General features: G+C 37.7%; 1 protein-coding gene across 7 annotated transcripts in view; it reads left to right on the top strand.

Annotated features, from left to right (window-relative positions):
• RAP1GDS1 (Rap1 GTPase-GDP dissociation stimulator 1) overlaps positions 1-12,552 on the top strand; it is a 123,108-nt gene that overhangs the window by 44,551 nt on the left and 66,005 nt on the right. For 5 of the 7 annotated variants that reach the window (XR_013975014.1, XM_080915934.1, XM_080915933.1 and 2 more), the window contains exons 3-4: positions 4,266-4,388; positions 8,423-8,548. Coding sequence is in view for 6 of the 7 variants with exons in the window: in XM_080915934.1 (XP_080772060.1) it covers positions 4,266-4,388; positions 8,423-8,548 (249 nt within the window). In the remaining variant the exon portion in view is untranslated. Of the gene's footprint in view, positions 1-4,265; positions 4,447-8,422; positions 8,549-12,552 lie in introns of those variants that run through there. The other 2 variants (XM_080915936.1, XM_080915935.1) reach the window with 1 other exon arrangement.

Here is a 12,552-nt window from a genome sequence, read left to right as displayed (position 1 = left end):
TATGGAGGTTCTGGGGACTTCAATTCCAGTTCCAGTTCTCAGCAATAAGTGGCTTTCCTGCTGAGCAGCCTACCTCACCCATTATTGAGTGTTTTTTATTTCATCTTTTGAGAACTATTGTTTCAGTCCATGTGTTGATTTGATAGTTCCAGTTTTAAGTAAGTTTTATAAGAGTTCTTTGAATAGCATAGATACTAACCGGACGTCTTATGTGTAGCTAACAAAGGTTTTCTCTCGTGCCTTAGGCTGTTAATTTCAGTGAATCTTCTTTTCTCTACAAAAGCTTTTTCATTTCATGCAGTCCCAGTCCCTGACTGTTGGCCCTATTCTCTGAGGGACTAGAGCCCTATTGAGAAAGCTCTTGCCTCGGCCAATATGTTGAAATGTTTTCCCTTTTTTTACTCCAGTGGCTTTAGGCTTCTTATTAAAGTTTTTGATCCAGTGAAGTTGGTTTTCATGAAGAATTGTACTCATTCTTCTAATTCCTAATTCCCAATTGTTGGTTTATTGGGAAAAGTTGACCAACATATTCATAGTTCATAGTTCAGAAACACGGGTCAGTGACATATTTCTGTGGAAATCAATCCCAAGAAATTCTCCAGATTTTGAAACCACTCCACTATCCAAGTCTTTCTCGCATCTTCAGAATCTTTTGGGGAATCAGATTCTGTTGGAAGTATATACTTCATTCTTGGCTCAGCCATGTCAGCCTTATAAGAAATTGTTACTGCCAGAGCCACAGTGAATATGTCAGTGTGAAGCCACAATGACATCTGAGATTCAGCCACCTGGAAGCTATAGGGGTAAAGTCCCCTACCCTGAGACACGCAGGCTGTGGGACCAGAGCCTTAAGGGCAGAAGCTCCAGGGTGCCCAAGGCTGCACATCTTAAAGACTAACAAGGATGGGGTTGGAGGCACCCATGGGCATAACAAGTCAGAGACCTTCCTCCCAGCTCACCTCTCAAACTGAGCCAGCCACCAGTGTCCTGTGTGTCTGTCCCCACCCTTCTAAGCAACACTGCCACCATTCCTCACCCACCCCATTCCCAGCCCTGCTCGCCTCTGCCCCCTCCTAAAGCACACCGTGGCTGAGGAGCCAGCCCCCACCCCAGCATTCTTGTTTACATCTGGAGAGGATAGGAACGCCTATCTCTTTTTTAACTCTCCCAAAAATTATGGTAATGTCGCCGGTCAGTGATTTACCTTTTAAAAAAAGTTTTCCACGTGTCTCTATTTTTTTTATTTCCCCTGGAAACTGGAGTAAATATCATCTCATCATTGGCTTATGATAACAGCATGGAATACTACTTCCTTCTATTTATTTCTTGAATTACTCACTTTTAGATCCCTTGTTAAGATGTTAGTTACTTGAGATGCAGAATATAATCTTGTTAGGCTCACTATAAATATTGCTAAATTAAGGACTTTAAAGAGTTCTGCAGATGGCAGATTTCTGTAGCTTTGTTTACTTCCTATTTCCCTCCAGGGTATCTAACAGAATGCAGATGGATCTTTATCAGAAAAGACTCCTTTGCTCTTATACCCAAAGTCTATAAAAGACTGGAATGAGGAAATCCACTTTTCCTGTCGGGACTATTTCTTCAGTAATTACTTTCACCTTGAAGATGCACAGTCTAGTTACATAGCCTACTGTCATTAATGAAGTTCCTAGCATTGTTTACTTCTGCAAACCTGCCTTTCATTAGTTAACTGTACAGCTTTCAATGTTAAGCAGTTGCCTTATGACCTAGTTAGTGATCCTCTGAAAGAGACAAAGCTAGCACATTCCCCTACTTTTTCTAGTACAGCTTCTACCACAGCTTATGTTGCCAGTGGGATGGAAATACTGGTAAGACCATCAAAATCATCTGCTGTAATTTTATAGAATGAGTCTCACAGATTAATCATTCAGTAGAACCTGTTTCTAATGCTATTGTTACATAAGTGGGGTTTTGTTCTATTCTTTATGCTTTTCCCAAAAGTATGTCTGTTCCCTCTCTGTAGTACTTGATTAGATAAGGTTTTTATACAAGTATACAGTGTACTTACTTTGAGCATTGTTCCCTTTCTTATGATTATGCATACACCTTTTTTTCTTGCATCTCTGCCCTTTTACTTAAGACCCACTGGGGAAGGTTTTCATGCAGATAGTATCATTTTAACTTTTTTTTAGTGCCCTTTCAAAACCATTTTTGAGGGTGCTCACAGATACCTGAGAATATATGGGTAGTATGCATTTTGAGGAGGAAGAGATATCAAGGTTCAATGAAACTGTGTTTAGTTGGGTGTGGTGACACAACACTTATATCCCAGCACTTCGGAGGAAGAGGCAAGTAGATCTCTGAAAGTTCAAAGCCAGCTTGGTCTACATGAGTTTCAGGACAGCCAGGACTATTTAGAGAGACCCTGTCTGAAAAAAACTACTCCATGTTTATTAGACACTGGCATTTTTGTGACATAGCATATTTTGTTTGTTATATTTTTTATGTCAAAAGAAAATTATAACTCTATAGAGTATTTGAATTTTAAACCTGTGTAAAAATCTATGTATGTGGGTGTGGGAGGTTGTCACAGTGAGAGACTTACAGTATTTTATTGTATGTCTTACTCCTGCTCCTGACACTCAGATGTAATACTCAATAATCTTTAACTTACATTCAAGATGAACCGTGCTAGGACAATGTGCAGCAAATGCTCGCCTTCCTGGGCACTTGCCTGAACCTCACATCCAGTCTGGTTGCTGTCCTGTGCCAGCTCCTGCTGTCAGCCCATTGTGAACAGATGGTGGGGCAGACCCCTGGGGCAGTGTGGACCTATTGTTTACAACTGTAGATCCTCTGCAGCAGTGGTCAGAAAACAACGCATTTTATCCTGGTACAATGGCTTCACCACTTGTCAGCCTGTTGGAAGGGTTTGTGTGTGTGTGTGTGTGTGTGTGTGTGTGTGTGTGTGTGTGTGTGTGTGTGTGTGTGTCTCATAATTTAACCCAAAACATAATAAATTTTACCTTTATGTGTATATTTTTAATTTGTTGTTGTAGGTGATAATTCTTATTTCTCTCTCAACAGCTTACTAGTAGATTGGAAACTATAGTTTGAAAGACACTATTTAAGGTCTGGCAATGTGGCTAGTGGGTAAAGGTTCTTGCCACCAAGCCTGATAACTCAGGCTTGATCTCTGGAGCTCACGGGGGAAAGAGAACTGACTCCCTAAAATTCCCTCTGACCTCCACAAACATTCTGTAATAATGCAAGAGCATGCCTGCACACATGTGCACACACAGAAATAAGTAAATATTGAACTGTCTTGAAGACAAAAACCTCTTACCCTTCTGTAAAGAAATACAAGTTTGTGTGGGCTCTTGAAGTACTCAGGAGAATGGTTTTCCTACTCCTCATTCATGCCGCCTGTCTCTTAAGAAACTCAGTGTTCTCTGTTACGTATGTGTTCAAAAATCTACAACAGTCAAGTTTTAATTGAAGATTTTAATGAGCCTTTTAATTTTCTCATTAAACACGTTTCTCCTCATTGCATATAATCAACTGGTAATTTTTTGGCTTTTCTGATATCATCTATTGTCTTTTGATTTAACAGGTTACTCTTTCAATAGTAGATATTCAAAAGAGCTTGTGTTTATTTTAAGACTTTCAGGGAGCAGCTAGGAACTCCTGAACTTCTATATCAGCAAGCAGAGTTTTGAATATCATGGAGTTTATTTCCTATTTCTTTATATTAATAGTGATTCTAACGAGTTATATTAAACTGTGGTCATCAAAAGGAAGTGTGTAATCTTAGCTATCATTCATTACATAAAATTTTATGAGGTACCGGTTTTACTCATTATAATTGCTATTTTCAAGTTACTATACTGTTATAGGGAACCATAAAAATATATAAAATTATATTGTATATTGTTATAGCTCTAAGGATTCACAAAGGAAAAAAAGGAAAAAAACTTCCTGTCCTGAATTGATACCATTGAAACTAACACTAAAAGTGAGTAGTTGTCCTGTGGTTGGCGGGTTAAGAAAACTCTCTTTGCAATATGACTAGGGATAAACAAAATAGTACTACGGTGCATTGTGAAGATTAAGTCCTGAGGAAAAGCCAGCTTATACAGGAAAGGTAGTTTTATATGAAAGGTCCAGTGTGTATGAGTGAGCTTTTATTGTAGATAGGGAAAGGTCTTGAATCATTTATTGTTGTTTAAGTAGTTCACGTTTGCATTACAGAATTTCATAGAAACTATTTTTCTTTCTTTCAGACACAGAAACAAGTGAAAAAATACAAGGAAGTGGAATCCTTCAGTTGTTTGCAAATCTGTTGACGCCACAGGCCTCCTGCACAGCCAAAGCAGCCAACATCATAGCCGAAGTAGCCAAAAATGGTGAGGTTTTCATCAGGAATTTTCTGCTCTGGACATCAGTTTTACACCTTACTTGTCAGTATGTTTCCTTCATTTATGTCTTGATTTCATAGACCATGTGTTTTCTACTTTTTCTTTGACTTGTTACTGTTTTAGATGACTCCAGCTAACAGTTATTTTCTTCACATTCCCACTTATTCAGAGTAGAACTGGGGGAAGCTACCCTTCATCCCAGCTGTTCTTTTGTCATTTTAGTTTAGGTCTAAGATTATTATTTATTTCTTTAGCTCATCGTCTGGTCTGCTGTCACAGGGGAGCTTGTGTTTTTCTGTGTGGTGGTCCACCTTGTGATGTATGTCGAGAGCCTTGCTCATTTTCCCTACCTCACCTTTCCCTGTTTGGAACTGATGTTGGTTGCAACAGTGCAGTTGGTATGCACATTCCCCTTTCCACTCTTGCTTTCAGAGAAAACGGCTGTGCCTTAAATCCCTTACTGAAATTTAATCTCAGAAAAAGCAATATCATAAATTATATAATACTAAGTTCATCCCATTGTATTATGTATATCCACTGACAGATTCCTTGGAAGAATTAAGTAAATTGTTTTTTACATGGTTTTTTATTTGATCAGTATCTTAGTTTGAGGTGTTTCTGCTGTGAACAGACACCATGACCAAGGCAACTCTTATAAGGACAATATTTAATTGGGACTAGCTTACAGGTTCAGAGGTTCAGTCCATTATCATCAAGGTGGGAGCATGGCAACATCCAGGCAGGAGGAGTTGTGAGTTGTACATCTTCATCTGAAGACTGCTAGTGGAAGACTGACTTCCAGGCAGCTAGGAATAGGATCTTAAAGCCCTCACCCATAGTGACACATGTATTCTGACAAGGCCACACCTCCAAATAGTTGCCACTCCCTGGACCAAGCATATTCAAACCGTCACACTCTGTTTTAGGAAACACTGAATAAGTAAAGCAACCTTTAAGTATAAGGTGAAAACAGTAACTATAATAACACTGAGTGTGTCTTACTTGGACAGAAGTTTGTACTATGCCTTTTATTCTAATATGTTTCAGTTCTCACAGAGCAGTTTAAACCTGTCTGATTTTGTTTGAGTAATAACCATGCTAATTGGTTTTGCAAAGAACTGTTTGGGCTGGTAAGACAGTGTACATTTGTATAAATTACCAAAAGTGAAGTGGGCACGAAACACTTTCCTTATTTAAAGCTCATCAAAATGCCTTCAAAGTGTCAGTGAGCGTCTGTATTGGCAGATCACACTTGGTTCGGTTGTTCACTGAAGACCGGCTCTATGATTTATTTGCCGTTATCTAAGAGAGAGACCTGGGTTCAAAAATGGAGCTTCTCAATTACTTGTTATCTCAGACTAACCTCTCTTAATACAAAGCGGCTTGGCTTTTAAGATGAGTAGTTTATTTTTTAATCTCGTCAGAGTCACAGTATAGATTTTGGAGAATCAGAAGGCAAGATTCATTTTTACCAGAAGTCAGTTACTCATGACAGTTCTGCTAACAAGGTTTTGTCTAGAGGTGGCTCTGGGAGGCATTAGCTGTGACCTAAAGACAGAACAGGATGCTTAGCACTAGCCTCAGGCAGATAAGGAATATATTACTTTACTAGTGAAAGTACATGGATATATTTGGATAGTTATTGCTTAGGTTAACATCTTTTTTTTTTTTTTAAATAAGAAGACTTACTAAATGTCTTTCTTTTTAACAGTTAAAGATGCAGCATAATACAACAGCATATTCAGTAGGCTATGTTCTTACTAGAAACTTGACGATTAGAGAAGATTATCATTAGAGATGCTTTTCTTTGCTATGTAGATTGTGTAACTACAAGGAAGAAATACTACCATGTAACTCATAATTCCAGATTCAACATAGAACGTGCTTAAATTTTATTTGCATATAAGTGAATATGAATATTGAACATACCTAGCTATGTTCAAAAATTCAGTGGCACATTTCAGCTTGATACAGGAGAATAGTTATAGTAATAGACATTTAGATGTTAAATAAACTATTCTTGTATATGATAGGCTTAAAGCTGGTTTGAGGCAATAGACAAATGAGCAAGACAGATAACTATGAGTGATTCTTTCCTTTCAAATTAGACTTGTGCCTGGGTATAGGCTCACCAGGTAAAGCACAAGAAAGAAGCAGAGTTCAGGTTCCTAGACCCCACGTAAAACCTGGGCTAATGTGTTGGTTGCCTACAATCCCCGCACTCCAGCGGCAGAGAAGGGATTGTCAAGGAAAGCTGGCTAACCAGACTAGCCATAGTCAAGGAAGTCCTGGTTCTGTAAGAGACCCAGTGTCAGAAATTAAACTGGAGAGTTATTGAGAAAACACCCAGCATCAGCTTAGGCCTCTGTCCAGATGCAATACACTCTTGTTTACATATTGTCCCATGCAAATATGAATGTGTACACTCTTGCAATAAATAATAAAAGCTAGTATTGCATGGTACCAATAATACCATAATGAGTAATTCTCAATGTTAGACACTATGTGCTAACATTGTGTTGTGTGTTGTATATATTATTCTAAATTCTTGTTGAGGTTTGTTTTAACATATCTTCTAGGTGATTCCAGTAAGTGTAAGGTTAAGGCCAAATCTTGGTTCAAAGCAATACAAAATCAGCAGAATGGGTCAACATTATGCTTTTTCTTCTGTCAAACTTTCTACCAGAATGCCCAAAGCATTAATAATCACAGGGGTTCAGAGAAGGCCCTACCAGAAACATGGGGATTTCCTATTCAGTGTTGTAATTTAATGTATTTTAATTCTCCCCTTCATTTCCTATCAGGCAGGTGTTTATTTTAATGTGAACTATGTTTTTCCTAGAAGCAACATCTTGAAACACCAGTGGGGAAAATGTACCATGTTGTTTAGTAGCTAACGTTTACCTTGACAGGTAAAGTGTTAGAACCTTAGCCCATGACTAGATGAAAACAATAAAGAAAGCATTTACCAAAAGCAGAAGCTTGTCAACTCACAATAAAGTCATTCAGCTTTATTCATGCTTTATATCAGAAGTAACTGTACAAACTGGATTTAGTGCTTGGTTCTTTCAAGTAGTTAAAAGTGAGGAAGGTACATATAAATCTTGTTTTTAAATATATGATGAGTGTCTATATAAACTTATGAATCTGTATCTTTACAAAGGAAAATACTTGTTTTTCATCTCAGTCTATACTTTATAATAACTAAATAAATATGTAGTTGAAGTAAGTCTGACAAAGAGAAAGTTAAAAAAAAAAAGAAAAGAAATCGTTTACTAAATTAAAGATTCAAAGAGGTGTGAATCTTATTTTATTTTTAAATTTTATTAACATTGAACCAGAGCGATGCCTTTGGATAGAAGTCTACAGATAATGCAGTAAATTAATTAATTTATTATGTTCATAGACATGCACACATGTGTACTGGTGTCCGTTCTGTGGCTTCTGCCAGCTTGTGCTCATACTATTTTATATTCTTATACTGGAAGTTCCTGCCAGTCTCCATTTTCTGGAGTTCAGATTGACAGAAGAGTCGGATCTCTGCTTCACCACCATTGCTCTGCCTGGCAGATCTTTCCGAATAAGCTCTAAGTGCGGTACTGGCTGGATGTGTGTTAGAACCCAGCCTGGCATAGCCGGGTACGGGTTCCTGTGGTGTTGACCTATCTGTGTGTTCTAAAATCACCTTTGAACTTAGGTGCCCATCAGAACCATTCTGTAGATTGATGGTGTAATTCCTTTTTCATACCACATCTTAGGGTTATTCAAGCTGTCCATGATAAACTTAGAGGTTTAGTAGAAAGTAATTTTAATCATTGGGAGTTTAAATTGTAATAAGGTTTCAATAATATAATGAATGGTATTTAATAGGGCTGTTGGCAAGAGACTTGAACAGAAATGTGCTTTCAAACAGTAAACCCTTTAAACTTGGTATGTGGTTTTGTTTTTTTTTTTTTTTTTTTTTTAATTAGGGGAGGTGACATATAGCTCGAGTTCTAATTAAACATGTCTCTTCTTTTCAGAATTTATGCGAATCCCATGTGTAGATGCCGGATTGATTTCACCACTGGTGCAGCTGTTAAACAGCAAAGACCAGGAAGTGCTGCTTCAGACCGGCAGGGCGCTAGGAAACATATGCTACGATAGCCGTAAGTGTCCCGGTGTCACTAACACGGTCACAGCTTTGTGGGCTTTTTAATTCATTTCACTTTGGTGTCAGGATTGACTTTCTAGACAGGCCAGTTAGCTTCGGCTCTGCTTCTTTAGCAGAGCTGATGGAAACTCGGGCCATCGTGTTCTTAAGTAAGTTCCCTTTTTGTTTTAACAAGAGATTCTTTCTAAGTAAATTGCTAACAGTCTCGAAACCTTTAAGTTTAAGAAAGCTCCATTTGCAGCTCTTTAAGACTTACTGAAGCACTGTCTAGGTGAATGTGACTATGGGAAGGTTTTAGTTTCTAAGTCTGTCCAAATGAAGTTTTAATTAATTGCCATTTCAGTAAAACCATTCTAAACTCCATCATCTCCTCAAAAGTGAGACCAGCCCACTGCATTCGCATTGGCTCCATTCCCTCATTCCCATCCTTACCACCCTCTGGACCGCATGCTGTGCTGCACAGGGCAAGCCAGAGCCTGGAGAACCTGTGGGTTGACTCACTGCAAACGGTCTGCAGCCGGCACCTCTCCTCTCTCGGATACACAGAAAACTTCTGAGTATAAAGCTCTACCTGATGATAACACACTTCTAATCCCAGCACTCCAGAGGCAGAGGCAGGAGGATTATCAGTTCAAGGCCAGTCTGGGCTGTATAAGGAGAGCTTAACAAAGAGCAGACATTGAGTGTTTTCAAATTGATTAGGCATATTTCTCTAGATTTGTATTTTTGAGCCAGAAACTTACCATTAGTTTAAACCTCCTACAAAATCAGTATTTGTAAAACCAAGATAATGTTCATGTTTTCCTTGTTGAGCCCATACCTTAAGGGAGTTGTATTTCACTGTAAATACTGAATATTTGGGGTTTTTGCCTAACACGGTGCTTTAAAATGTGATTTATACCTGTGAAACCATACGCGTATTTATAGTAAAACAAAAACAGCAAAAGAAATGTAGTTCTTAGCTGTAATTGTTCAGTAGTATTAGCCGTAAAGATAGCCTCCTTATTCTTTCTCTGTTCTCTTGTCTGTGTGTAACGGTATCCAGGACATCTTCATGTAAAGTGTAGCTTCCATTTTCCAACCCCTGATGATGTATGTAAAGTTATATATGTTGCATTCTGTTTTGATTCTCTATCATTTGCAAAATGAGAGTTCTTCATGTTTATACTTTTGCATTGTGTGTGAGTGTTTATGTGAGTGTATGTGTATGTGTGTAGTAAGAAAGTGTGTGTATATGTATGTGTGTGAGTAGTTCTTTATTAAGTGTCATAGATTGTAATCTCAGCTCTCAAAAATGATTCATTTATATGAAAACAAATTATTTTTATTAATACATATCCCTAACCTCTGCACAGTAGTAGTTACAGAATGGTTATATGTACTTTCAGAGTATTATAAATTATGGTTTCATTCTTGCCCTTTTGTGTTCGCTGGAGAATTTAAAGCCATCAAAGTCTTTAAATTTTATTCAGTTTAATTTTTCTCGAATTTTTTCTTCAAACCTGGGGCTTATTGCCTCTTATGGGACTTTTGTCTGAGAGCCTCCCTTAGTAGTAACAAAATAGAAGAACACTGCGCTTTCTTCTGGTTCTTTACGGTTGACATGGACACACACAGTCATTTTATTCCCTGTGTATTTTAAAGAACCTTGAATTCTGGGGTGGCAAATGTCAAGATAGTACCACTATAATTTGATGAAACTGAAGGCCACTGATAGTGTCTACAGTGTTTGGTCCTTCGCCTTATGAAATTTGCAATATAAAGGTTTATTGGTGCAGTCAAAGCTGTGACATTAATATATTTTATTTATGTAGAAAAATTTACAACTTCTTCTTCATTACAGTTAAATTGATAAACACAATGACTTAAGTCAGATTCTTCACTTCTTAGCCTTAGTTAAAGAAGATGAAGCTAAGGGTGATTAAAGTGTTAAATGTAAGTGATTTGTTTCTATAAACCACGATTCAGTGGCTCCATCCCACAATGATGTCACGTGTGTGACTCAGGGCTGCTTTCATTTTGAATTTATGTCAGCTTCTCAGTGCTTTCCCCATTATTCTAGAAAAACTGAGGTTTATACTTAAACACGAAGATACAAAAGTATGAATTTAGTACTGTCTAGTTACTTCTGAATTTATTTGAAGTACATTTATCTTTTATTTTGTGACAAGTGGGATTTTAAGAAATCTGAATGATAGGCTTGCCTGAAAAGAGTGATGACTTCTGTTTTCAATAATGAACCATTCATCTCCTCTTTATCAAGAAAATGGTGCTTTTGAGCGGGGACAAGAAACAGGAAACATTATAAATTAGTCAATGTAAGAGACTTGCTTCTTCAAAATACAACATAATTTAAAGTTTGTATTTATCCTTATGAAATTTAGCATTTCGGACTAATTGAGGTAACTAGTTTGCTTCAGATGCATAGTTTTTAAAGGTGTGGTTTTGATCCAGGATGGTGGTAGGCTTGTAGAAGATAGGTTAGATAGAAATCATTTACAGAAGGCATTGTAAGCAACTCACTACAGGAGGGAAAAAATGAGAAATCTGTCTGTGTGATAGACGTTTGCCAACATAACCTTAGCGATCTATTTGAAAGAAGTAACATAAGATGCATGGAACTCTAGCAGAGAACTAGGTCAGGCTTCAGTTTTAGTAACAGCCTTGTCAGCTCCCATTATAGGCATTCTTCCTAATGGAAGCAAATGTTCTTATATAATCCCCACATCACAGAACAGAGCAACATACCTGCCACACGGGATGTTGGGTGCACCTCGCTCTTGTGTGTGGGGATGAAAAAATCGCTGGCTGACAACAGTTTTCACTTAAAATTATTTAGTGTGCTTTCTTCCCTTTAATGTCTGAGGCATTTCATTATGGATTCCTCTTTGAAAGCATGCACATAGACTTTTGAGGCAAGCAACATTCTAAAAATTGTGTGCCAGAGTAACTGTTCTTGAGAAGTTTGACGTCTTGCAAAGAAGTTGTATACAGAAAAATTGTATTTAAATTTGTAAAGAGCTTAGCAAAGCTGTGTGCAGTAGAACCTGTTCTGGAATGCTGTTTCAAGCAGTGAAGTATTATATTCCAGAAGTACTTGTTCTGTGTGCATGTTCCCCTCAGAGGTTGTATTCTAAAACCCAAGACAGTGATTGCATTACTTGGGATTTTTGTAGCATTCTCCATTTTTATTGAGTCCTAAAATTAGAGCTAAGTACATTTTAAATTGCTGATTTGTTGGAGTGTTCCTAAAGGTCCATGGAATTTCTCATCTGCATTTAATGTTCCCAGGGATATATTGGTGGTTGGAGATTTGAGTTTCTGTTTGTTAATATTACTGCTTGAGTTTAGGAAGTAGCATTTGATATGCACATTCCTTTAATCCCAGCACTCAGGAGGCAGAGGCAGGCAGATCTCTGAGTTCCTGGTTTAACACGGATGTTAAATACTCAGTAACTGATTCTTACACTTTGAAATCTGTTATGTTAAAAATGGTACTAAGAAACCCAAACTGAGTAAATTTTTATGGTTAATAAACATATTAGAGAAGAGTAGTGTAGCTCACACTTGGTTAGTTCCTAAGTAGCACTATTTTATAAAGCACATTAGCAAAGACACAGACTGATAGTTTCTGAGTAATTGTAACTTCACAGATATGCACGTGGAGCTGAACTTTTGGGGGGTATTGCATATAACAGACATCGATGATTGGGGGGGTAGGGCAGTCAATAAGAAGTCATATATGTCTTCACACTTGATGCTTGTGTGCCTCAGATGCCAGGTTTCTTCCTTGTGCCTGAGTAGGAAGTCTGAAAGGCCATTGACTTGACTCTTCCTGATTAATAAGGTTTAGGTGATGTAGAGGATAAAAACCACTTTATAAAGCCCTGAGAGAAGAAATGTGTGAGCATTAACTTTTTTTTTTCTTTAAACCACTTTCACCTTACCTGTTAAAGCTGAAGCTTTGACATAAACATAAATTTCCCTGTTTGAAAATCT

This window comes from Micromys minutus, assembly GCF_963924665.1.
Source record: "Micromys minutus genome assembly, chromosome: 4".
In the NCBI taxonomy this organism is placed as follows: domain Eukaryota; kingdom Metazoa; phylum Chordata; class Mammalia; order Rodentia; family Muridae; genus Micromys; species Micromys minutus.
The sequence above is the reverse complement of the archived record's forward strand: the minus strand, read 5'-3'. Positions and strand labels throughout refer to the sequence as shown.